The sequence below is a fragment of the Mobula hypostoma genome, chromosome 12, assembly GCF_963921235.1.
Source record: "Mobula hypostoma chromosome 12, sMobHyp1.1, whole genome shotgun sequence".
Taxonomy (NCBI): domain Eukaryota; kingdom Metazoa; phylum Chordata; class Chondrichthyes; order Myliobatiformes; family Myliobatidae; genus Mobula; species Mobula hypostoma.
In genome coordinates, this window is record NC_086108.1 from 40,301,082 (window position 1) to 40,328,946 (window position 27,865).

Genomic DNA, 27,865 nt, shown 5'->3' on the forward strand with positions numbered 1-27,865 from the left:
CTGGAATTTCAAGCAACACACATAAAAAATGCTGGTGAACGCAGCAGGCCAGGTAGCATGTATAGGAAGAGGTATAGTCGACGTTCTGGGCCAAAACCCTTCGTCAGGACTAACTGAAAGAAGAGATAGTAAAATATTTGAGAGGGGGAGGGGGAGATCAGAAATGATAGGAGAAGACAGAAGGGGGAAGATGGAGCCAAGAGCTGTGGCAAAAGGGATATGAGAGGATCATGTGATGGGAGGCCTAGGGAGAAAGAAAGGTGGAGGGGGGAAGCCCAGAGGATGGGCAAGGAGTATAGTGAGAGGGACAGAGGGAGAAAAAGGAGAGAGAAAAAAAATTAATAATAATAAATAAATGACGGATGGGGTACAGAGGGGAGGTGGGGCATCAACAGAAGTTAGAGAAATCAACTTCTCTGTTTTACTTAATCACTTTATATAATTTATTGCCAATGTTAGTTAATTATTTGCTGCTGAGATGTCTTCAAAATGCAGTATTTAAACTGGTTTGCAAATACTGCTAAAGTTGCATTAATGCATTGTATAATTTGTATTGTACCTATGAACTGTTTTCCATTTAGCCATTTAGGAACATGAATTTTTAGGATTTCATGGCATGGATCACAATGGTGACAAATATTATCACAAATGTACAAAATACCACTTGCGTTCTTAATGTTAAATAGGGGATCAATACATTTACAATCTTAAAACACAAGATTAATTGTTTGGACTAAGCCTATCTTAATTCTTAAGAGATACTTTGACAAATTTTTGGATTCTCAAAATGCTTTTGGTTTATCTTGCCTGAAATTGCAGCTCAGCTTTGTTAAAAATTAAAATTAAAGACCTTTGAACAAAAACCATTAAGCCATTGGTTTACTTAGGAAAAGTTCTTGGCCGGTGTGGACATGATATTACAAAATAATTCATCATCAAATTGATCCAAGATTGGAGTTCAAAGTATTGGTTATTGTATTATAGCACAGGTTAGGAAATGAAATAATAATTTGTGGGCAGTCCCTGTGCTCCCTGCCATTTAGTTAGCTAGGAAATTATGCAATATTTAGACATGCCAAAAGTGGATATTAGTCAGCTAGCTCAAAAGTAATGTCACAATATTCACACTGTAGAATTTAAAGGTAACATCAATCTGTTCAGCACAAAGACTTTGAAATGGTTGAGAACTTGTGAATCCCCTTACGTGAAAATGACTGTGAGGTCCTAATCTTCATTTTTAGACACCCTTGCACCAAAACTAATCTTGATAAGTATTTTCTCTGAAGTCTGTGACATCCAAATACAAGTTTAATCACATAGTGGTTCATTGGATGCAGAAATATTTCTAAAATTTATGTTGCAAAATGCCACATATCCTGTGCTATTTCACAAGTTCTGACACCCGTGCGATGCCATTTTGTTTAGATTTTTACTTCTCTATTTCAAAGCCATTTTTCCACATCCGTTTAAGACCCAATCTCGTGTACCGCTGACCATGAAATTTGACAATACATTTATTCTAAGGCCATTTTCAAATATCCTGTTAATCCCACATTTGGAGATAACATTTCTTGGTGCAGGTACTTGTTCTTCCACCTGCTTCTGCAACAAAGTACCCTAACTGGCTTGGCTTTACTGTTTACTAGAAAAATATCCATTTGCAAGAAATGTATATAATCTAAGTGATGAAATTTTGTTACATTCTGAGATGTGGAGGATCTGGGTGTTCTGGCCACTGTTTGCAAAAAAGATTAATTACATACACTACAAGTAAATAGGAAAAATAGCAATGCTTGTCGCAAGGGGGATTGAATCTAAAGGTAGTGAAGTTATTCTTGAGTTCTGTAGAGCAGAAGAAAATCAAAAATGAATTACTGTGTGCAGTGTTGGTCTCCTTATTTCAGCAAGTATGTCAATATATATTGAAGCATGTAACTTCCTAAGGGATCTTGACAGAATATATAAGGAATGGATGTTGCCTCTAGAAAGCAAATCCAGAATTAGTAGACATTGTTTAAAATAAGAGGTCACACTTTTAAGACAACTGAGGTGAATTCTTTTCCACCATATGGTCATGAGTCTTTGGAATTCTTATTTACAATGGGAAACAGAGTCTTTGAATGCTTTTAAGGCAGGGATAGATTGAATGATGGAGCAATCTTAAGGGTTTAAGTGACCTAAACCTGCTTTTAAAGTGTGTTCTTGTTGTTATATTTGGACTGAAGGCAGAAGTTTACTTTGGTTAGATTAACATCCTACACTTAATGGCCACTCTGTTATGTACACCTGTACACCTGGTTGTTAATGCAAATATCTAATTAGCCAATCATGTGGCAACAACTCAATGCATAAAAGCATGCAGACGTGATCGAGAATTTCGGTTGTTGTTCAAACCAAACATCAGAATGGGGAAGAAAAGTGATCTGAATTACTTGACGGTGGAATGATTATTGGTGCTATATGGGTGGTTTGAGTTCTCAGAAACCGCTGATCTCCTGGGATTTTCAGGCACAGCGGTATCTAGGGTTTACAGAGACTGGTGTGGAAAACAAAAAATATCTAGTGAACGGCAGTTCTGTGGGCAAAAATGCCTTGCTAATGAAAGGGAAAATGACCAGACTTGTTCAAGCTGACAGGAAGGCAACAGTAACTCAAATAACCATGCATTACAATAGTGATACACAGAAGAGCATCTCTGAATGCACAACATGTCGAACCTTGAGGTGGATGGGCTACACTAGCAGAACACCATGAATGTACAGTCAGTAGCCACTTTATTAGGTACCCTTCTATTTTAGTAAGTTAATTAATTAAGAGCTGTCGCACTGAATATTGATTTTTTTCTTTACAATTATTGGATTGGTTAGGAAAATGAATAAAAATGAACATTTCATTATAATTATCAAAGAAACTTCAGAGCATTATCCCTGCTTTTTCTTTGTTCCCTCACATTTAATTCCTCTGAAGTTATTTAAATCCTTTTAGCTGAAGAGGAAAGATACCACATAGCTAAGAGGAGAGTCTTGTCATCTTGGCCAATATTCATGTTTGATCTGAAAACTCGAACACAGATGACCTGATCTTTGTTCTCATTGATTCAGTGTACTTGTTATCCCTGTAATGTGTTGCCTTATTTCCCACATTATCTTTGTGATTATACTCCTAAATGATATCATTGGATCCAAAGCCAATCCTGAGATTGCAAAGAGAATGCACAGAATGCACTTGAATCACAGTTTGATGGAGCATGAAAACAGGACCTGCAGTACACTAATCTTCTGTACCAACCATCAAGCATCCAGTTCCACAAAATCCACATTTATCCTGTTTTATTTTTCCCACATTCCTGTCAACTTCCCCAGGTCCTCCCTCTCACCTGCACACAGTACTCAGTGGACAAGTCTGGAGAAAAAAAATATTTTCATTGGTTCTGTGAATCATAGGCATGTGATAATTTTTATTAGATGTGGTATTTTCCTTCCATGTTGGGACAAATGTTACTGCTATAACACATGGTCATCAAATAACAATCTGCAGACCTGGATATGTGTCAGTTCGATTAACGAGAATTAATTGCAAATTACCGAATACATCCATGGACTGAAAACATCCAGTTTAATCTTGTTTTTGACATAGTTTATTACTATCACATATACCGAGATGCAATGTAAAGCTTTTGTTCCGTTCAGAGAGATTATGCCATGCATAATTATATTGAGGCAGTAAAGAAAAAGAGGATGCAAAATATAGTGTAGCAATTGCCGAGAAAATGCAGAACTGGCAGATGAATAAAGTGCAAGGGCCACGGTGATATAGATTGGGAGTTCAAAAGTTCATCTTTATTTTCATTATGATCAGTAATAATTGTTCAGACATAGAAATCTGTATGTATAGGAATAGTCCAATGTTTGCAGAAAGTAACATCAAACTTTGGATTAGTCAATACTAGCCACACCCAAACACTAACCGCTTCCTTACAGGCTTGTACAGAAGCTTGCTAAATTTCACATTCATTTTTTTTGTATTGCTATACTAGAGTATTTTCTGTTTGTTGAATAGGTTGTATCATATGATATGATTCCACAGTTGTTATAGAATGCACTTCATGACAGGCGTTTATGTCAGGTGATTTCATTACATAGCTGATAAACATAGGGTACAACTTAAGCTGCTAATTTGTTTATTTTTATCACATGTAACAAAGTACAGTGAAGAACGTTGTTTTGTATGATATCCATACAGATCACTTCATTCCAGCAATCCATTGAGGTAGTACAAGGGGAATCAGAATGCAGAATAAAATGTTCCAGTTCCAGAGAAAATCTCATGCCAGCAGATAATAAGCTGCAAGGTCACAATGAGGCAGAAAAACTTTTGAGCACTTAATTCTTTGAGAATAAATACTGCACGAGTTCTGCTTTTTTTTCTGGGTTCAGCTGTGAATATTGAAATGCCCAACCCCAGTAAAGAATATTTCTAGAACTTGGATCCCACAGTTATGAATGTGATCTCTTGTTGGTTTTCTGCAAAAGCTACTTCTCCTTCAAGGAGGAGGAATGGAAACAATCGTGATTAAGTGCAATTAGTTGTGTTTTTATATATTTGAGTTCACATCCTGTGCAAGTTGTGATGGCAAAAGACTAAATGTAAAAAGTGTACAGAACAAGGTATGCATATCTTTACATGCCATTTATAAAGTCCATTATCTTCTGCCATAATGTGTTTAAGATTCCACCATACATTCTCACTCATTAGTTTTTTCTTCTTTGTTTCTTCCACTATGAATACATAACCTCACAGTTTGCTTTGACCTCTTTAGAATCTTAGTTTTAACTTTCCTCTTTCAAAAGCTTAATTTAAAGTAAATATACAGGAACTCTGAAACAATAATTTTGATGATTATCCCATATCTAATGCATTCTATTTCTGATGTTTCCACATCCATATTCTCACTTTAAGGACTCTTTATCTTGATATTTCATGCTCTCATTATTTATTGCTATTTTTTACTGTATATTTGCATTTGCATTTGTTGTTCATTGATCCTGCTTACAGTTACTTTTCTATAGATTTGCTAAGTATGCCTACAGGGAAAATAATCTCAGGGTTGTATGTGGTGACATGTACATACTCTGATAATAAATTTTATTTTGGACTTTGACATCTGCATTTTGGCAAGCTCTCTTTAATGATTCAGATGGGTTCCCTGAAAGATGTCCATATCCTATCACTTATGCCAGTTCAGCTTGCAATGCTATTGTGTATTTATATATGCATGTTCACAAGTCGCATCACTGTGAAACTAAGTAATGACATAAAAATTATTTTTGAATTGCTTGATCAGTATGGTACTATAGGATCCAAAATCATTAAGTCAAACCATCATGAAAGTCAGCTATAAACTGCAGCTTCTTTCTGAACCCTCTTGATCTCACGTCATAATAATCACTACATTCGTATTTAAAATGGTGTTTGGTAAATTCCTCATCAGTAAGGGTGTCAAGGACTGCAGGGAGAAGGCAGGAGACTGGGGTTGAAAGGGACAATAAATCAGCCTCGGTGGAATGGTGGAGCACACTCACTGGGGCAAATGGCCCAACTCTGCTCCTTTGTCTTTTGGTCTTATGACTTATGAATACTTCCCCTCTCTTTGGTCCGCTGAGTTACCATATGTCACCACTATATTAATGAATGATTGAGATTGGATCATACACACTTTTCTATTATCTCACAAGCCTCACACAACTGCTTTTATTTCAAACAGGGCCATCACAAAATGCATAGTAGTTCCTTCAGTTTGCCTTGTTGCTTTGCCGATACTTAGCCATTTTTCTCAGTACTTAATCTAATTTAAGAAGTTGATATGGTCTCTGGTTTAACCATTAATTTAATGTTGGCATCTGTTGGTTTCATAAGTACTCTAATGTTTTGTCCAATCCTTGTCCACTTGAAAATGTAAAAGGGTGCCCAGGGGTCTAATATAATATATACTGCATACTCACTTTATACCACAGCTATATTGCTTAAAATCATTGAGCCACAGACATTATAGAGTAAACAGATTGGAAGCAGATCTTTCAGCCCACTGAATCCACACTGCTTATCGAGCTTCTATGTACACTAGTCAGATTTTCATCCCATTTTAATTCCCATGTTCTACTTGATGAACCATCAAGGTTATGCACTTAAAATTGATATTAGTTCTCTTTGCGACGACGGTCTCGGCCTGAAACGTCGACTGCGCCTCTTCCTATAGATGCTGCTTGGCCTGCTGCGTTCACCAGCAACTTTGATGTATGTTGCTTGAATTTCCAGCATCTGCAGAATTCCTGTTGTTTTAGTTCTCTTTGCATGCGTTTAGCAGTCCAACCAGAGATCCTTGACTTTACCACCAGTTGTTGCCACTTGAAAGTGGACAATAAGACACAGGAGCAGAATTAGGCCATTCGGCCCATTGGTTTTCTCTGCCATCACATGGTGGTTTATTTATTATCCCTCTCAACCCTATTCCCGTCTTCTTTCCATAACCTCTGACACCCTGACTAATCAAAAATGTATCAACTTCCACTTAAAATATATTCAATGACATGGCTTCTACAGCTGTCTGTGGCAATGAATTCCACAGATACACTACCCTCTGGCTAAAGAAATTCCTCCTCATCTCTGTTCTAAAGGGACATGCTTCTATTGTGAGGTTGTTTTCTCTGCTCCTATACTCCCCCACTATAGGATACATCATCTCCATTCTATCTAGGGGTTTCAATATTCAATAGGTTTCAATGAGATTCCGCTCTCATTCTTCTTAACTCCAGTGAATACAGGCCCAGAACCATCAAAACTTTGTCATTCCCATTCCCAGAATCATTATTGTGAATCTCCTCTGGATCCTCTCCAATGCCTGCACATATTTTCCTAGATGAGGGGCCCAAAACTGCTCACAATACTCCAAATATGGTCTGACCAGTACCTTATAAAGCCTGAGCATTACAGCCCTGTTCGTACATTCTAGTCCTCTCGAAATGAATGCTAACATTGCATTTGCCTCCAACTCAACCTGCAAGATAAATTTAGGAAATACTGCACAAGGACTCCCAAATTCCCTTGCACCTCTGATTTTTGAATGTTTCCCCCCATGTAGAACAATCTATGCCTTTATTCCTTCTACCAGAGTGCAAGGCCAGACGCTTCCCTATGCTATACTCCATCTGCCACTTCTTTGGCCCATTCCTCTGATGGCCCTTCTGCAAACTTCCTGCTTTTTCAACACTACCTGCTCCTCCACCTATCTTTGTATCTGCAAACTTGGCTGAAAAGATATCAATTCCATCATCCAAATCATTGACATATAACATGAAAATACTGATCCCTATGGAACCAGTAATACCATGGGCTCTTATCTTTTTAAGTAGCCTCATGTATGGCAACTTGTCAAAGGTGTTCTGAAAATACATGTAAACAACATCCACTGACTCTTCTTTGTCTATCATACCTGTGAGTTCCTCAAAGAACTCTAATAGATTTGTCAGGCCAGATTTCCACTTGAGCAAACTATGCTGACCTTGGCTGTTTTATCATGTTCCTGCAAGTACCCTGAAACCTCATCATTAATTATGGACTCCAACATCTTCTCAACTACTGAAGTCAGGCAAACTGGCCTATAATGTCCTTTCTTTGGGCTTCCTTCCTTAATAAATGGAATGATATTTGAAATTTTCCAGTCCTCCAAGACCATACCAGGATCTAGTGATTCTAGAAAGTTCGTCACTAATGCCTCTACAAGTCTCTTCAGCTCTTTAGCTATCTCATTCAGAATGCTGGGGTGTAGATCATCTACTCCAAGTGACTTCTTTATCTTCAGATCATTCAGATTCCCAAGCGACTTCTCCTTAATAATAGCAACTATACTCACTTCTGCACCCTGACATTCTTGAATGCCTGGCATACTGCTAATGTTTTCCACAGTGAAGACTGATGCAAAGTACTTAAGTTCATCCAGCAATTTTTTTTGTCCCCCAATCCTACCTCTCCAGTGTCATTTTCCAGTAGCCTGATATCCACTCTCACCTCTCTTTTACTCTTTATATATCTGAAAAAGTTTTAGGTATCCTCTGTTACATTATTGGCTAGCTTACCTTCTGGCAGCAGGTTCAATGCACCGTTCACTCTGTGTTTAAAAAAAAATTACCTGACATCACCTTATACTTGCCTTCAATCACCTTAAAATTATAACCTCTTGTATTAAATAATACAAACAATTTACTTTGAAAATACATATTTAATGTTGACATTTTTGATATGATAAACATTAGGAATAATGTGACTATAGTATTCACAGATGGTAATTTTAATTGAAGATGTGGCATATTACTTTTGGAATAGTTAGTGGCTGATGAATGTACGTTCTTGATAACTGGTACAAATGCCAAACTTGAAAGAGAAATCTGACAATTTTGTGATTATCAATTACAATCTCTCTGTTTTCTAAAATTGCTTATTTATTATTCATTCATGAGATATGAAAAATTACTGGGGGAAACAACATTTATTATCTTTAACTCTAGTGAGCCAGCCAACTTCTCGAATTGTAGCAGGGTGTGAAATGAAAATGAATCACCGTGAATTCCAGGCATTTTCACCAGTGATGGTGAAAGAGCAGCATTAGCAAAGTCAGAAGGTACATCACTTAAGGGGGGCCTTGGAAATAGGAAATGGTCATATTTTTTCCGTGACTGATCTCCCTAATACTTTTTGATGTTAGATATTGCAGATTTAGGATTTGCTGATATGGGGTTGCAACAGGAGCTTCAGAAGATATTAACCAACACCTGGATCTCCCATTTTGGCATTAATTTAACCATAATCATGAAATCTTAAATGATTTCAAATTGCAACGTATTAACATTCTAATTCTCTCTGGTTCCACATAAGCAACTTTCATATCAAATGTAATGTACCCAGAAAGTTTTGCAGGCCAATTGTGTAGTAGGTACCAGCCCAGATGTCTGACATAAAGAGATCTCGTCCTGTGAGAAACCAGGAGGGTAGTGTGATAGCAGTCTGTTTCACATGTTTCAATATTTTCAATTTTCATTAACTTTAAATGAAATAAAATGTTGTACAAATCAGAAACTATTGCATTTTCTGGTTACTGAAGAACAATATTAGGAGAATTCCGCACTTTCTAAATTAGCATGTTAAGAACTATGGTCTAAACAGTCATTTTTAAGCAAGGTATACATTTATAGTTAAGCAATTTGATTGGCTTGGTGAACAGATAAGACATTTATTTAAGCTGGTTGAAATCTCAGGGTTATAAGGAATATTGTACAGGCTTTTAAACTGGAATGTGAGATTAGAAACTCAGAAATGAGCCCAAATGCTTCATGTGTGTATTGCATTATATGAACGATAACTCTCTCACTTATCTCTAAAAAGTATGTTTCCACTTACACGTAGATGATTCTCATCGAATTTTATTAACTTTCTTTCAGGTTCAGTCAGTCCAACCCCGAGAAAAGAGAGTAAGTACCTTCTTCGATATCGATCGTTCAAATCGAACACAGAGTTAACTTTATCTGCAGTGCATGACTATTGTATGATATTTACAATGGATGGTTGAACTCCAATCTTATTTTATGCTCTGTTGTCATGTGTTTCCTAACAGCCTTTCTGATCTGATTTAATAAAAATGGCTTAATTATTTCATATATACAGGCCTGTTGCTAAATAACAGATGCATTGAAAAACAACTTGTGTCAATAATGAACACTGGGAATTGTATCAAAAGCAAAAAAAAAAGACTATTTTGCCTTCAGCAAAAGTATTAGTTTTACAATAGGGTGAAGAATTTTAAACAGTTTAAATTTCAAAGTTCAAAGTACATTTATTGTCAAAGTATGTATACATTAAATGACCTTGAGATTCGTCTTCTAACAGGCAGTCACAAAACAAAGATGTCCCTCCAAAAAACATGTATACATAAAGACAACCACCCAATGTGCAGAAAACAAAATCACATCATGCCATAAAAAAGAACCCATAAAAAAAGAATACAATAACCCATAAAACAGAAGACCATTAAACACCCAAAGTGCGCTGAAAAAAAATTATGCAAACAGTAACCACAAGCAAAATAGGGTTTCTGAACCGAAGTCCACAAGAGAGACCCATAGCTCAGCACAGAGCCAAATAAACTACGATCCAAACTGGCTCTTAACTGGCCTCAATATCCTGACCTTTTCAATTTGGCTTGGTTCATTACTTGCCGTCCCAACAACAGGTTCTGCCACTTGGATACGGCGGACTTCGCCGCCTCGGTTCGGCCTGTAAATCTCGCTCCGCACATTGCGTTCAGTTGTGACTGGCGCCTAGGCAACGTTGCTTCGTGTTAAGGTTTTGATGTGTTTTTCCAGTTGCTTGATGAACAGTTTACCAAAGCCAGTTGCCAAAGTGAGTAAATAAACTTGGATGAATGAAGATTAAGAAAGTCCCTTTGTTTTTGGTTCATTGTTCACACACCACATTCCCTCAGGTTATGCGCATTGTCTAATATGGAGAATTGGTGTTTTTTTAAAAAGATTTTTTTGATGATATCATTAATGTTATCCACTGTTGAAATCAACATGTGATGATTCACTGCTTCCTGCCCCTAACCACTGTGAATAGGCTGGATATTAACACAGTGATAATAATTGTCAAGGTAAAGTGAGCATTAGTATCCCTGAAATATTGGAACAGTAAGCTTATATTGATGATGGAATGCAATTTGCATTCCTGACTGATCCTTACTCAGTTAATATATTGTCCAATATTTCAATCTTTCTACTTTTTTCCCCCAGTGGCACCTCAGATGGAAATTTCATTTGAAATGCCAGTGAAAAAGGAATTGGAAAGATTAGAAAATCTCATAAAATCTGGCCTGTTACTCAGTTATGTTAACTCGAAATTGATCGTAATTCATTTTGAACATTTTAAGTAAACACCGTAGTGAACCCAACAGCTATTCATGCCTTCTTGCAAAATCAGGTAACAATTTCATCATCAAATATCATTTCTTTGCTAGACAAAATTCACCAAAATTCCATCAATGAATTTTATCTTGAAGCAATTACATTTGATCTTTCTTTTCCACTGGGAATAGAAGTTACCTTGGACAACAAAATGTGTGCTCTGTTGAAGTTCAGGTCAATGGGCATTTATGTATAGAAATTTGTCCATATTTCATTTCATTTTTCTTCTACAACCAACGCCTAATCTAAATAAAATGAATCCTGACAACGTTGGTATGACTGCGATATTTTATCAAATGTGACATTTCTTTCTGAACTGTATCACATTGTTCATTAAAATATTATAAATTGGAACGATTTGGTTCTTTTAGAGTTGCACAAGTGATCACATATGGATAGTAACATAACAATAACCCCAACTGTCAACAAACTAAAGCTCAATAATTTGTGATGGAATGTAGTCAAGAGGTAATATTCATCCTTTGTAACAAGGCCAAAATGTTGTTGAGTGTGATAGGCAAGTTATTTTACTCCATGCATGTTTGGTTCCAATTTTGAAGTCCTTCAATTTCACCCACAAGTAGAGTTCACCAGTATGCCTGAAGAAACAGTGACTACTGGCATGCGCAGTAGTCATGCATCGTAAAATAAGACTCGTACCCCAAAGCAAGTTTAATGGAAGTGAGGGCTGAATAGCTCAACTTTGTCTTAATCCTGCCTGGAGGACCAAGTGTGATGTTCTAAATTCATACAGGTTTGGCTGGATGAGGCACATATTCATGCAGTATACCTTATGAATGACAATGACCTCATGTCCTAGATTCTGCTGAACTATACAGCAGAGTCACTACTCCTGGCATCCACAAATACTCCATTAAATGCTGAAATTTATAGGATGTATATCTCGATTCCAAACAATATTTGAGATTACAGTCTTCACTTGATGAACGTTTTAGGGAATCATCTTCAGACATGAATCAAATTGCCTGTATTGTTAATATACCTATGTAAAACATAAGACCTGTGCACTCAGAAGTAATTAGAACATTAGTAAGTTGTAACTCAAAAGCAAGATGCTAGAATTCCAAAGTAAAATACAAAATACTATGCAGCACCTGATTTTCACTGAACAATGGCAGAGTCCCAATAAAAGAGAATTACTTTATCCCATTGCTTATTGGTAACTGTTCCCATGACCTGCTAAGTAATGCCATTCTCTGCTCTTTCCCCATGCAGCTGCAGGTCTGGCTGAATTTCTCCATTTTCATTGTGTTTCTTTTTCAGAGGTCTAAAGTGAAGGATTCCATGATAATGGAACATGAACTGTGTTTGACCCACATTGCCAAACCTCATTCAGGCACCAATAAAAATACCTCACATTCATATACTTCTTTAAATCTTGCTTATTTTAATATTGCCTTGAGTTCCATCCAAAGAACATGGATGAAAATGATCTCTGGATTCTGTTGAACAGCCTCGCTGAACACTCTCTGGTCTCACTGCTGTATATAAATTGAGATCACTTACTTTTACACATTTACAGATTAAAGCTCAACTTTATTTGTCACTTGTATGTTGAAGCGTCGAAACATACAGTGAAATGCCACATTGTGGCAAAGACCAACACAGTCTGAGGATGTGTTGGCGGTGGGAGCAGCCTGAAATGGTTGCATTGCTTCCTGTACAAACATAGCATGCCTACAACTTACTAGCCCTTTCTCATATGTTTGAACTTAATGAAATATTTAGGTGCTTGATGCAAAATTTGATTAACCAAACAATGACCTCAACACAATTTATATTACTTGTAATTAATTGTTGTTCAACTGGATGTGATGCCTCTTCTGTTTGATTGATGATCTTCCCTTCATTTTGTCTTGTTTACGCCCACATTCAATCTAACTGCAGAAGACTTGGACCTGAGTTGACAAGCTCAGTTGATATCTGTGGACAACCATTTCCAAGGAGAATGGCATCATCTATTCCTTCCCAGTTAGTAGTGAAGTCTAGGCTGTGGTTTCTACCTCTGCAAGTGTGGCATTACTCCTCACACTGCTGTTTTTCAAACAGATGACTTACACCTCACACTCACCAGCATAGCTCCACTATCAGTGACGACTTCATTCACAACAGGTTCAAGTATATCCATAGTGATGGACAACTTTTTGATTTAAAGTTAAAATGGATATGAATCATAATCAAGTACCCACTATTTATTCCCTTTATCTGTTCTTTTTTCAATGATGGCAACATCATAAAGGATGTTAAGACACTGAGAAAATAATTTCATCCCATTATTAATCAGCAGCTGTTTGTTCAAACTGCATAAATTCTGCTCTTTTCCCCATTTTCACCTTAATTCTAAGCACAGACAGCTGCAATTCAGGTGAACTTTTCCATTTTCATTTTCCATATTTCTTTGAAAATGCAAGATATAAGTTACAGAAAATTAATGCAAAAAGTAAATATACTTTTTAATGCCAAATAAAGATTGGTTTGTAAGGAAAAGCTGACTTAACCACATTGAGGTATGAATAGCATCCCAACATGATATTTGCTGGTAGAAACCATCTTAAGTACTTTTCCCTGATTTGTTAAGTTTCTTATTGGCTCGCTCTTTACAATGTGAATGAAATGTTCTTTAGACCAATAAACAAAGGATTTGCTCAATATTATCTTACTCTTTTATAGAATTTCCTACTGGCTTTCCTCTATGAAGTACTTTATCATATAAAATACTTTATGAAAGCTATAATTGACTGGATTCTGCAGTGTGGCTAAGCATTTCCTGCTCTTGCAAAACCAGATCAACTGTCCTCAATGCAGAAATCCAAAGGATATTGCCAGAGATCATTGTGTGCAGTTCTGGTCACTCTTTTATAGGAAGGACGTGTAAAGGTGCAGAATAAGTATCCCAGGAGTTTGCCTGGATTAGAGAGTAGGAAAAGTTGGACAAACATGTCGTCTTCTCCCTAGAGCATTGGAGACTGAGGGAGACCTGAAGGATGATTTTAAAACTGTGCGAGGTACAGATAAGCTAGACAGTCAGAATCATTTCCCCAAGGTCGAAATGTGAAGCACCAGAGGACATGATATTATGGTTACAGTGTTAAAGTTTAAAGATGACATGGGGGCCAAGTTCTTTACACAGAGTGGTAGGTGCCTGGAAAGAGCTACCAGATGTAGTAGTGGGAGCAGGCAGTTCCATGTTGAAGAATAATCAGCTTCAGTTGAAATCTGTGGGCAACTGTATGCAATGAGAATTATATGAGCCGTTCCTCTAGAGCTTGTAGTGAAGTCTCTGCTTTTGTTTCTATCTATTCTGATATCGTATGTATTATTCCTCTCACTTTTGTTCTTCCAGCAGGTCACTCAGCATTCACATCCACCAGCACAGCTTCTTCATCAGTGCACACTTCAACTGTAGCAGGTTCAAGTAGGTTCATGGCGATAAAGTTGTTTTTATCAAGATGTTTTATATTTAATTCCAAATCTTTACAAAGTGTATTGATTGTTCTTATTTTTCAATAAAATCACCAACTTCAGTCCACCTCCAGGTACCGTCGTCAGTGCTATGAAGCCCAGTTAGAGTGTGTTACCTCTCAGAGGAGAATGCTGTAGAAACTACGTGCCCTCAATGATTTGGTGGAAAGTTACAGAATGACTGTAGAATAGAAGCGTATAGTAGTACTGAAGAACTCAATTTGATGAATCCATCAGCAGCTGCTGTTTGTTTAAACTATTTAAATAATCCCATACTTCTGCTCTTTCTCTTTGGTTACCTTGATTTCATAGAGGCAATGGCAATTAAGGCTGAAACTACCTGTTTTCATGATCTGTGGTAATTAGGCAGAAGTCTAAAATGAAGGATTCCAAAAAGAGCTATGTTAGACAAATTTTAATATCGTGCTTAATGTCAAAAAATGTACTTAAATTAGTTTAATCCCATCAGGTTGAAAAAGAAGCAGTCATTGGAGCCCTAAACTGTTGGGGAAAAATAATGTATATTATGGTTCAGTCTGAAATCCAGCCACCGGTTTCTGTGTGTTAAGGCAGTGCCCCTCACACACTTTAGTTCTTCCACTTTTCACCCATACTCACAGGCATTGGACACCAGCAGTTACTACTACATTCACAACAGGCTTCTGCAAGTCCACAGAGATGCAATGGCTTTTCAGTTTCAAATTAAGATGTGTAAGAAGTGCCTACAATGTATTATTGTCCAAGTCTAAGTTTCTTTCAAGGATATAAATTGGAGGCATTTCTAGACAGTTTGGTTGTGGCTGAGAAGCACAGTTTAAATGTGTTGACAGCCATCTGTGGAGGAGAATGGTGTAAATAACTCCCTCCCGCTCTATAGTAAAGAGAATATTGTAGTTTCCTTCTGTTCAGATGTGGCACGCATTGCTCATCACGCTTTTGTTCTTCCAGCAGATCATTCATCACGCACACTCACCAGCACAGCTTCACCATCAGTCACTACTTCATCTGCAAAAAATCCAAGTAGGTCCACAGAGGTTCCCCAGTTGTTTTTTAATCAAAATGCTTAAAAAAACAAATAGCCGCAATATATTATCTTTGAGGACAATGCGTCAAGTCATCCAGCTTTTCTTGTTGGAAGCATGTCTACATTGATGATACATTATGAATGAGAGTGGTCTTGTAACCTGGGTTTTGCTGAGCATCAATGGCTCCCACTCAACAAGACTGAAATCACCTCTGGTATTAATAAATACCCTGCTAAATGCAGAAACCTTCAGCTTATTAGCAATCTTTCCCTGATCTTCGGCAGTTTGGGATTACTGGCTCTACGTGTGGAACCTCTAGAAACCCATTTTCAAATGTGACTTGAAAAAAGTTACCCATCTTGTTATCATACTGAATACCAGTGTAAAGTCATGGTAACTACTTCTTTGAGAAGTTGCATGTAAGTGCAAAATAGTGTAGAAGGTGTAAATCTGAAATAAGAAGAATTCGCCATTTTCTTAGCTCATTAGGAAACAACCATGGAGAATTTTGCTGAAATAATGAATTTGATCATTTCTAATCTGCTCTCTGTTTGCTGCATTTTCTGATATTAAACTGAAAGAACTTCTGACCAATAACTCCAGGTTTCTCAGGAGAAATGATGCTTCAGGTATTTTAAAATGCCAGAATTTACCTTAAGTTAAAATTTAATATTTGTTCAACATGTACTTCATAATAGAGTTTCTAGGATTCAACCTTCATTATATTCCTTGGAGCAATGATGGAAATATGACTTAGATTGCATTTTAACTTTTATTTTGCTCTTTGTGTAGCCTCTTCACTGATTGGTTGATGCCCAATTGTGCTTTCTACTTGTCATACTCACATCAAATTTAGTCTTTCATCAGCAGGCTTACTCAAAACTAATCAAGTTCAGTTAAAGTCTGTGGACAACTGTTAGCAATGAGAATGATGTGAACGATTCCTGAAGAGTTAGACGTTCATTCCTATCTATTCAGGTATCCCATGCATTATTCCTCTCACATTTGATCTTCCTACAGGTCACTCCTCACTCACATTCACCAGCACGGCCTCTTCATCAGTGAACATCTTATTTATAGCAGGTTCAAGTAGATCCATAGAGATGATCTTGCTTTTTATTTTTAAATCCCAATCTTCAGAAACCGTATGTGCAAGATGTATTGACATTCTTCTAAACCCTTAATGATACCTAATTCAATCTTTCTCCAGATCCCATACAGGGTGCTAACATGCTGAGTTGCCTTGCAGAGGAGAATGCTGTACAAATCACATGTCCTCAACAATTCAGTGGGATTTGATAATTACATAATGATTATAGAATCATAAAGAATAATATAGCATTGAAGAGTTGGTGAATTAATCAGCTGTAGCTTTTTGTTTAAGCTGTTTATATAATCCCAGTCCTCTGTTCTTTCCCTGTGGTAACCTTAATTTCACAGAGAGAGCAGCAATTCAAGTTGAATTTTTCCATATCTGTACTATATTGACGGAAATCTAAAACAAAAGGATCTAAAAGGATTTGGGTTTTTAAGTCACATGGATGTTAATATATTGGTTAATGTCAAACAAAGGCTTATGCAAACTTGTGTAATGACATTGAAAATCAAGTCATCTGAACCTCATTTATTTGGGGTGGGGGAATAATGCATCTGAAGATTTGGTCTGAAACCCAGCCTGTGGGTTGCATGTGTTGAGGTGTACCAGGCACTACTCCTCACACTTTAGATTTTCACTCTTCAATCGCACTCACGGCCACTGGCCACCAACACTACTACATTCAAAGCACGTCCCTGATTGTCCACAGAGATGCACTGGCTTTTCATTTTCAAAATCAAATGCATAATAAGTGCCCAGAACTTATTGCTGGCATGTAATTTTCCCTTAAGGATGCAAATTAAAATCATTCCCAGACTGTTTGTATTGTGCTGAAAAGCACAGTTAAAGTACATTGAGGACCATTTGAGGTGGAGAGCGGTGTAAATAGCTCCTTCCCACTTTATAGCACAGTGTTGGTTGTAGTTACTTCCTTTCTGGCTGTGGCATGCATTACTCTTCAGTTTTCTGTTCTTCCTGCAGATCTCTCATCACTCACACCCACCAGCACGGCTCCACCAGCAGTAACTATTTCATTTGCAAAGGTTCCAAGCAGGTCCACAGAGATATCACAGCTTTGTGTTTTAAAATCCTAATGTTTATAAAACAAATGGCTGCAAACTATTGTCTGTATCAGGTTTTCGGTGAAAAGCACCAAATTCAAACTACCTTTAGAAAGTTTTGTGACAAGCTGAATAAAACCACTTGCAAAGGGAAAATCTGAAAATCCATTCCATCCTGCTTTACAGCAAAGACTGGGCTGTGGTTTCCAGCTTTTCAGGTATGGTATTACAGCTCACACTCATTTCCTTCCAACAGTGACTACTTCAATCACAACAGCCTCAAGTAGGTCCACCGATTACAACAGGTCGTGTCTGTAATGTTTTGATAAGATTTGATTTTCACGAAATGATGTCAGAATCAAAGTGAATTATTTTTGCTCAATCAAAAGATTGAATGATATTTTAAATGTAATATTTTTTCTCATTCAACATGATTCTGTTTGGATTTCGTTAGACATTGTGAAGAAAATATTCTCTACATCGCAATGCACGGAGAATACAAATGATTGAGACAAAATGTTTGGTGTATTTATCTTTACTGTATGCAACATCGTATGGATTTTCTTGTTTGATGTACTTCTACATTGGTAATACTTTAGAAATGACAGTGTTCTTGTTGCCTGGGTTCTGCTGAACACTTATAGCTGCAACTAAACAAGACCAATAACATCTCTGGCATCAACAAAAGCTCTATTAAATGCATAAGTCTTTAGGTTATCAGCAACTTTGCACCTTTGGGATTACCATCACTGCATGTAGAACCTCTGTAGAAATTCATTTTCAAATGTGACCTGAAGCAAATTGCACTAAATAACAGTTTAGGGTAACAAGATCATCAGGAAGTTACATGTAACTGCAAAATAGTGCAGGTGGTGAAAATCTGAAATAAGAAATATTCTGCTAATCAGGAGGCATCCACAGAGAGTTTTGCTGAGGGATTAATGATTTTGATTATTTCTGATCCTGGCTGTGTCTGCAAAATTCCCTTATATTAAATTAAAGGAACTTCTGAAAAATAAGCTGCGGTAAACCTCTGTTAATGTGTGTTGCCTCGCAGATGAGAATGCTGTACAATCCACATGCACTCATTATTTCAGCAGGATTTAATAATTACAAAATGAGTGTAAATTTTGAAAGGATAATGCAGGGTGGAACTATTTATTTTATAGAATCCATCAGTAGCTGCTGTTTGTTTCATCTTTTTAAATCATCCCATTCCTCTGCTTGTTCCTAGTGCTCAATAAAACATCTACATTTCGGGCTAAATCTTTTTCTGTCCTTTTTTTTTGGGTGGGAATCATTTAAATCTGAGGTGCACGAACAACATTCTCTCAAGGGGGGAGCAAATCTCTGGAATTCTTTACCCCAGAGGGTTGAGAAGGTTAGATCATTGGAGGTATTTACAGAGGAAGTAGATAAAGTTTGGGAAATGGAGAGCTGTGAAGACCTAACACAGAAGGGGACTTGAGACTGAGGGAGACCAGCCAAGATCATATTGATTGGCTGGGGAGATTTAAGAACCCAAGCTACCAAATCCTGATCCTGCTATATTATGTTGAATGCCAACATTTAGTTTTAAGTAGACCTTATCTTTATTCTTAATATCTTTAATATAATTCTCTAGCTGTATCCCGACCTTTATAATGGCCCATATGGAACAATCTCCAGGGGTTCCCAACCTAGGGTCCAGGGACCCTTTGTTTAATGGTATTGGTCCATGGCATAAAAAAAGGTTGGGAACCCCTGATCAGTATAGTTTTCTATATTGCTCGTTTTTACCTGCTTCTTCTATCTGACTGGTTGATAACCTTTCTTTCCATTTTTTAAATTTCAAAATATACTGTATTCAAAAATAAATATATACTATAAACCATTCAATAACTTTCCATCATTTACATACGTTTCCATTATAGTCAGTACATATCCGTATTTATAGCCACCCATGTGGCACTCCGGTAGTTCAGCTTACCATATCATTGTTGAGGGGTATACTCCCCGCCTCCCGACCCCTCCCACTCCCATGGGTGGAGAAACCTATACTGTGGTCCTTCCCCACCGGGCCCTTGCGGTGGCTGCACCGAGTTTCAGTGCTTCCCTCAGCACGTACTCCTGCAGCCGAGAATGTGCCAGTCGGCAGCATTCTCCCACGGACATCTCCATGTGCTGGTAGATCATCAAGTTTCGGGCCGACCAAAGAGCGTCTTTCACCGAGTTGATGATCTGCCAGCAGCACCGGATGTTGGTCTCCGTGTGCACCGGGAACAGCCCATAGATCAGAGAGTCCTCTGTTACGCAGCTGCTGGGGATGAAACCTGACACTAGCCCGTCCATCCTCCTCCACACCCTCTTTGCGAACTGGCAGTGTGCAAAGAAGTGGGTCACAGACTCCTCACTGCAGTCCTCCCGTGGGCAGTGGGGTGCGGAGACGACGTTCTGGGCGTACAGGAGGTCTCTGACTGGGAGGGCCCCTCTCACCGCCAGCCAGGCGAGGTCTTGGTGCCTGTTGGTGAGATCTGGCGATGAGGCATTTTGCCAGATGAACTGGACAGTCTGCTCAGAGAACCACCCCACTGTGTCCATCACGTCCTTCTCCTGCAGTGCCTGCAGGACATTACGTGCTGACCACTGCCCGATGGCCCTGTGGTCAAAGGCGTTCTCCTGGAAGAACTTTGCTACGTAGGACAGGTATGCCGGCAACGACCAGCTGACTTTCTTTCCATTTGATTTGCTAAATGAGGCCGTGGATCCTCTCTTTGAAAATGCCCAATGTAACAGCAAAAGATCTGGTTCATGCTGATAATCCTTTTAAAGATGGTGGGCAACCATTTGTAAGAATACTGTTTGCCATTTCTTTATACTTTATAGCAAAGCCTAAGCTACTGTATAACATTTGTATATTCGGTTGTGAGATGCATTAGAATTCTCGCTTTTGTTCTTTGAGGTAATCAGTTAGCACTCATATCCACCAGCATGGCTCCAATAACAGTCACACCAGGTTTAAGTATGCTTTGTCAGCAGATTGTCTCCATCTAATCATCTGATGTTTGTTATCCAATTATTACTTTATTACTCAGACTTTTTTTCTGCTTAATTTTCCTTCTACTGCACTCTTGATGGGAGAAAATCCATGCGTTTTCAAGGTAGCTGGTGCTTAGTTTACCATGGAAAACGATGTTTATGTAATTCCTTTCAAAGAGTTTACAAGTATAAAGCAAAAGGTTTTATTAAACTTGAGTTTAAATGAGACAGGAAATTGTAATTCCCAGTTTAGAGCTTCCACCAGGTTTCTAATTGATCATAACCATTAGTGAGTGACTGCTTTATTCACTCAATATATATGCATACTTTTTTACTGCAACATTTCATCAATATTGATGGCTGATGACCAGTAGCATGAATGTCCTTGTTAAATTGTACCATTTTGAATGACCTTTCACAGCATCTCTGCTACTTTGAGACCACGAGTTTCTATTTATAACGGAAACATTATATCATCCACACCACTACAATAACCAGAATACTGGAATAAATAGCCAAGTTCTTCACAAGGCTAAATCTGTATTAATTTAGCTAAGAAAACAATGTGTTACTACTTTCAGTAATTCTATTTGGATTTCTAAGTGATTGTTGATAAAATGCTTGTACATACAATTGTAATATATATTGCTGCTTAGGGTTCAGTTTCTCCTTTAGATTACAGCCTTTGTCCACAATTCAACCAAAAGAAATTACTTTCAAAAGGCTTGCTTGCATCAATCTGGCCTTTCTACATGGTACACAGCATGGATTTGATGGATCTGAGCCATCATATTAATATTTCATTTTGGCTTTTATAGCCTTGAGTTTTGGTCTTCCAGCAGTTCACTCCGACAACTATTTGTAAGGAGATTGGTGTAAGCAATTCTTTAACAGTTTATAGCAAAGCTGAAGTGTTGGTAAGTGTATGGTCATGCACTTTGGCAGCAGAAACAAAAGAATAGACTTCTTTTAAAATCGGCAGAAAGTTCTAAAATGTGAGGTGCAAATGGCCATGGGAATCCTCGTGCAGGATTCCCTAAAGGCTAACCCATAGTTGACAACTCTTCTTGCACCCGTGGCAGTTCACAATAGAAGAAATACTCTGGTGTCCCAGGTGATATAGGGCACGCATTTCATGGGACTGGGAATTTCTACTGATATTTCCATTTGTGGCATGTATTTTCACTCACTGTTTTCTTTATCCCGCAGATCACTCTTCACTCACATACACCAGCACGGCTCCATCAGTAACCACAACTAGTGCAAGTATGTCCATGAATAGTTCTAACTCTGACATCAGTATTTCTGTGCAACACACACAAAATGCTGGAGGAAATCAGCAGGTCAGGCAGCATCTATGGGAATGAATGGACAGTCGAGGTTTCAGGTGGAAACCCTTCTTCCAGTATTTTATATGTGTTGCTCTGGACTTCCAGCATCTGCAGAATATCTTGTGTTTATCACTATTGATATCCCCAATGAATTTACATCACCTCTAACATTTTTATACAGCCCCTTTGTTGTTCTGATAATGTTTGCATCACTATTTACCATATGACTAGAACGTCCTCTACATCCATTGAGAATCACAGCATTGAAGAGGTGATTCAAAAAACTAATTCTTTTAGGCTAAATTGGCACTTGAGACTTTTAAAAATAAATTTCTAGGTTTGCCCGATTGAATTATCCTTGTATTATATTCATTGTAAATGACTGATTATATAATGTTTATAAGTATATTTCGGGCACAGACCATTACTCCTGTACAGACCATTGGTCTTTGATTACATCCTGTAAATGGTGCATCAGCAATAACCTTCATTAAGCTTCATTTATCTTTATGGAAACACATCATCTTCTTATTTTGGTACCACAAGGTATACGTCCTATAGTGTATTGACGAGGAAGTGTTGGGGACTGAGGGGACTGAGGGGCCTGTTCCATCTCACTATGTCGTAACCAGTTGTTTGTCACAATGTTCAATTGGTCTTATTCTTATAGACTTTCTCCATTTGTATCTTCTTACTAATCATGGGCAATTGTAGTTATTACCTCAAAGTAGTCTGCTGGAAAGACACCTTATGTCACATGCCAGTGATAATAAACCTGATTCTGATTCTCTATTGAGGGCCTGTCCTTTCACCTCCTCCCTTCTTGATATCCTAAGACACTCACAGTGTGCCACAAATATTCTCAAGGTAAAGTACATTGGTTCAGTGATGAAACCATTCCTGCTCACATCTATTTCCAGAGCATAAGCCTGAGGAGAAATCAAAGGAGACCTGTTGGGCTGGTCTCCATTCTGTTTGGAATTGTTAGTGATTCTTGATAAAATGCTTGTACATGCAATTGTAATACATCTTGCTGTTCATGGTTTAGTTCTCCATTAGATCAGAGCCTTTATCCACAATCCAACCAAAAGAAATAGTTGTTACTAATTTCAAAATGTTTGCTTGAATGAAATGTGGTCTTTCTACATTGTACACAGCATGCACTTGTTGGGTCTGAGTCATCATTTAAATATTTCATTGCAGGTTATGTAGCTTTAGTTAGCTTTGGTCTGCCACTCAGATAACTGTTCGTGAAGAGATTGGTGTAAGCCACTCTTTAACAGGTTATAGCAAAACTTATGTTGGGACGTGTATGGTCATGCACCTTGGTAGAAGAAATAAAAGCATAGACTATTTTGTAAATGGACAGAAGTTTCAAAGATCCAAGGTGCAAATGGTCCTGGATGTCCTCGTGCAGGATTCCCTAAAGGTGAACTTGCAGACTGAGTTATTGATGAGGAATGCAAATTTAATGTTAGTATTTGTTTTGAGAGAATTAGAATGTAAAAGCAAGAATGTACTGCTGAGGTTTATAAGGCATTGGTCAGACAACACTTGTGGCATTGTGAGCAACCATGGACTTCTCATCTAAGAAAAGATGTGCTTACATTGGAGAGGGTTTAGAGGAGGTTCACCAGAATGATTTTGAGAATGAAAGGGTTATCCTATCGGCAGAGTTTCATGGCTCTGTGACTGTACTCACTGAAATTTAGAATACTGTCTGGGGATCTCATTGAACTATCAAATTTTGAAAAGCCTACATGGAGTAGATGTAGAGAGGATGTTTCCTATCAAAACTATCGTAGGGGTAGTCTTGAAACAAAGGGTACAGCATCACAAGAGGAGGACATTGATTGAGAATGGAAATGAGGAGGAATTTCTTGAGCCATATGGTATTGAATCTGTGGAATTCATTGCCACAGACAGTTGTGGAGGCTCGGGCACTGGGTACATTTGAGGTGGAGATTGATAGGTTCTTGATTAGTCAAGCCATAAAGATTGCAGGTAGAAGGCAGGAGATTGGGGCTGAGAGAGAAATGGATCAGCCATGATGAAATGGTGGAGCAGACTCAGTGGGCCAAATGACTTATTTCTGCTCCTATATATTATGGTCTTACGAAATGTCGGAGCACATTTGATGGGCTGAATAGATTAATTCTGCTCCTCTCTCTTTTTGCCTTATGGTCTTGGGCTGTTTGGCGTGCACTGCACTTCCCACTATTTTTCTTCTGACAGATCACTCAGCACTTACAGCCACTAGCACGGCTTCTTCATCAGTGAACACTACATTAACAAATGGTTCAATATGTCCACAGGGATGATCCTGTCTTACATATTTAAAGCAATATGTTAAAAAAAACTGCATGCTAACAATACATTGACAGCATCTAACATTAATTTAAAGGCAGCTAATTTAGTATATTACCGTACGAGTTTTGCCATGCAGACAAGTTCAGTTAAATCCTGTTGATAACCGTTTGGAAGGTGAATGGTATAAGCTATTCCATCTCAGTTCATAGTGAAGCTGAGGATGTGGTTTCTATTAGTTTGGATGTTGCATGCGTCTCCTCACATTTCTGATCTTCCAACAGATCACTCGTCACTCACACTCACCAGCACGGCTACTTCAGCAGTGAATACTTCATCGGTATCAGTATCAGTCAAAGCTACGAAAGCTCCTAATATTGGCAAGTTCTCTCAGTGCGATTTAAGAGTTTTCTCTGCCCTGTACTAATTGTAATCAATATATGCCATTAAATTTGGTAATTAAATATTCTGATATTAACGTCACCACTTCCACTCCTCCCTTATGTTTTTATGTGGATTATAACATTGCCTGTAAACTTGCTGTTCAATTTCCCTCAACATTCTCACTCCCAACATACTTATTTTCCGTAGTCATCAGTTCAACTTCTTCACCAATCATCTTTCCAACATCCTTTCACACAACTATGGTTGTTTATAGACCCATTATTGCATCTCTCCATTTTTATCAGAGTTTCGCTTATCTGCCTCATGGTTCTCACACAATTAATTGTTTGCTATCCCATTTTCATTATTTTAAACTCCTTACCAGTCTCTTACTAATTTTTAGGCTAATATTTTCATGCCTGCTTTCCCCCTTCTGAACATCTGCTCAGTGTCTCCTTCCCTGAGAAACTCATTTAAATAGCTTCCAATGGCACCAGAAAATTTGTGAAGATTTTGATCCCAGCCTATGGAGATGCATTCTATTTGGTATATATATGTTTGAACTTCCCTAGACTGTTCCCAATATCCCAATAATCTAAGTCTCACATTCCTGCATCATTTCTACAACTATTCATTCATCTGTACAATGTTTCTATTTCTGTACTCACTTGTCTACACAATTGTGATGAATCCAATGACATCAATGTTTCAGATCCTGCTCATAATCTCTTTCTTATTGTCTATCGACATCACCTTGTCCTATTTTCCACCTATACTGAATGCACAGATATGGGTCTTGACATCTGGCTATCAGCTGCTCAGTGATACCATCATGTTGGTGCCAAGGAGGAAACGTGCTGTTTTGAAATCATGTCCATCTACCACTACCATCTTGTTGAGCTTTTGAAGTCTTGTCCATTCCACTCCCTTTATTTGGAGATGAACTACTTTAGGCGCTATTTATATTGCTGTGGTCTCACTTTACAGGAGAAACTATTGTCCCATCTGTATTTAGAATGGACTACTGATTAGGACTATAGATGCCCTCGAAGGACCTCCCAGCTGACCTGCCTATTCAACTTTGCTTATCTAGCAATCACCTACAGCCTCTCTGGTAGCTTTTTCTTGAGCTACATAGTGGCTATATCCTGAAATGTAATGACCAAGATATATTCCAGAGTGATCTTGGAGGTTGAGCTAACCCACAGTTGACAACACTTCCTGCACCTGTGGCAGTTCAGAATACAAGATGTACTCTGGTGTCCCAGGTTGTGTAGGGCAAACATTTCATGGGACTGTGCATTTTTAATGATATTTCCATTAGTGGCATGTATTTTCACTCACTGTTTTCTTTATCCCGCAGATCACTCTTCACTCACATACACCAGCACGGCTTCATCAGCAACCACAACCAGTCCAAGTATGTCCTAACTCTGACATCAGTATTTCTGTGCAACACACACAAAATGCTGGAGGAACACAGCAGGTCAGGCAGCATCTATGGGACTGAATGGACAGTCAAGGTTTCAGGTGGAAACCCTTCTTCCAGCATTTTATATGTGTTGCTCTGGACTTCCAGCATCTGCAGAACTTCTTGTGTTTATCAGTACTGGTAGCACATGGTTAGGATCGATATCCTATCAATATTGACTTGGATGTGTTGGGAACCGAGCGGCTTGTCTCATTTCATTAAGTTGTAACCAGTTGTTTGTCACAATGTTCAATTGGTCTTACTCTTGTGGACTTTCTCCGTTCTTGTATCTTCTTACCAAACATGGGCAATTGAAGTTATTACCTCAAAGTAATTCTGCTGGAAAGACACCTTATGTATAGAGGGCCTGACATTTCACGTCCTCCCTTCCTGACTTCCTGAGACACTCATAGTGTGCCACAAATATCCTGAAGGTATTTTGATGAATAGTGCATTGGTTCAGAAATGAAAGCATTTCTGCTCACATCTATTTCCAGAGCATAAGCCTGAGGAGAAATCAAAGGCGACCTGTTGTGCTGGTCTCCATTCTGTTTGGATTTGTAAGTGATTGTTGATAAAATGCTTGGACACGCAATTGTAATATATCTTGTTTCTCCATTAGATCACAGCCTCTGTCCACATTTCAACCAAATAATTACTGTTATTATTTTCAAAAGGCTTGCTTGTATAAGAACTGGCCTTTCTACAATGAACAGAATGCATTTGATGGTTCTGAGCTGTCATATTACTATTTCGTTTCAGGTTATATAACTTTAGTTAATTTTAGTCTTTTAGCCGATCACTCAGACAACTATTCATAAGGAGATTGGTGTAAGCCATCCTTTAACAGTTTATAGCAAAACTAATTGTTGGGAAGTGTATGGTCATGCACTTTGGTAGAAGAAATAAAAGCATAGACTATTTTGTAAATGGACAGAAGATTCAAAGATCCAAGGTGCAAATGGTCCTGGATGTCCTCATGCAGGATTCCCTAAAGGTAAACTTGCAGATTGAGCTATAGATGAGGAATGCAAATTTAATGTTAGCATTTGTTTTGAGAGGATTAGAATATAAAAGCAAGAATGTACTGCTGAGGTTTATAACGCATTGGTCAGATAACACTTGTGGCATTGTGAGCAACCATGGACTCCTCATCTAAGAAAGAATGTGCTTACATTGGAGAGGGTTCAGAGGAGGTTCACCAGAATGATTTTGAGAATGAAAGGGTTATCCTATTGGCAGAGTTTCATGGCTCTGTGACTGTACTCACTGAAATTTAGAAGAATGTCTGGTGATCTCATTGAACTATCAAATTTTGAAAAGCCTACGTAGAGTAGATGTAGAGAAGATGTTTCCCATAGTAGGGGTAGTCTTGAAACAAAGGGTACAGCATCACAAGAGGCAGACATTGATTGAGAATGGAAATGAGGAGGAATTTCTTGAGCCATATGGTATTGAATCTGTGGAATTCATTGCCACAGACAGTTGTGGAGGCCCGAGCACTGGGTACGTTTAAGGTGGAGACTGATAGGTTCTTGATTAGTCAAGCCATAAAGATTACAGGTAGAAGGCAGGAGACTGGGGCTGAGAGAGAAATGGATCAGCCATGATGAAATGGTGGAGCAGACTTGATAGGCCAAATGACTTAATTCTGCTCCTATATATTATGGTCTTAGGAAA

General features: G+C 38.1%; 1 protein-coding gene across 7 annotated transcripts in view; it reads left to right on the plus strand.

The window, feature by feature from the left end:
- ptprc (protein tyrosine phosphatase receptor type C) overlaps positions 1-27,865 on the plus strand; it is a 298,428-nt gene that overhangs the window by 148,330 nt on the left and 122,233 nt on the right. For 4 of the 7 annotated variants that reach the window (XM_063063881.1, XM_063063884.1, XM_063063885.1 and 1 more), the window contains exon 3: positions 9,492-9,521. In XM_063063881.1, the coding sequence (XP_062919951.1) occupies positions 9,492-9,521 (30 nt within the window). Of the gene's footprint in view, positions 1-9,491; positions 9,522-14,373; positions 14,446-27,865 lie in introns of all 7 variants that reach the window. The other 3 variants (XM_063063878.1, XM_063063877.1, XM_063063882.1) reach the window with 1 other exon arrangement.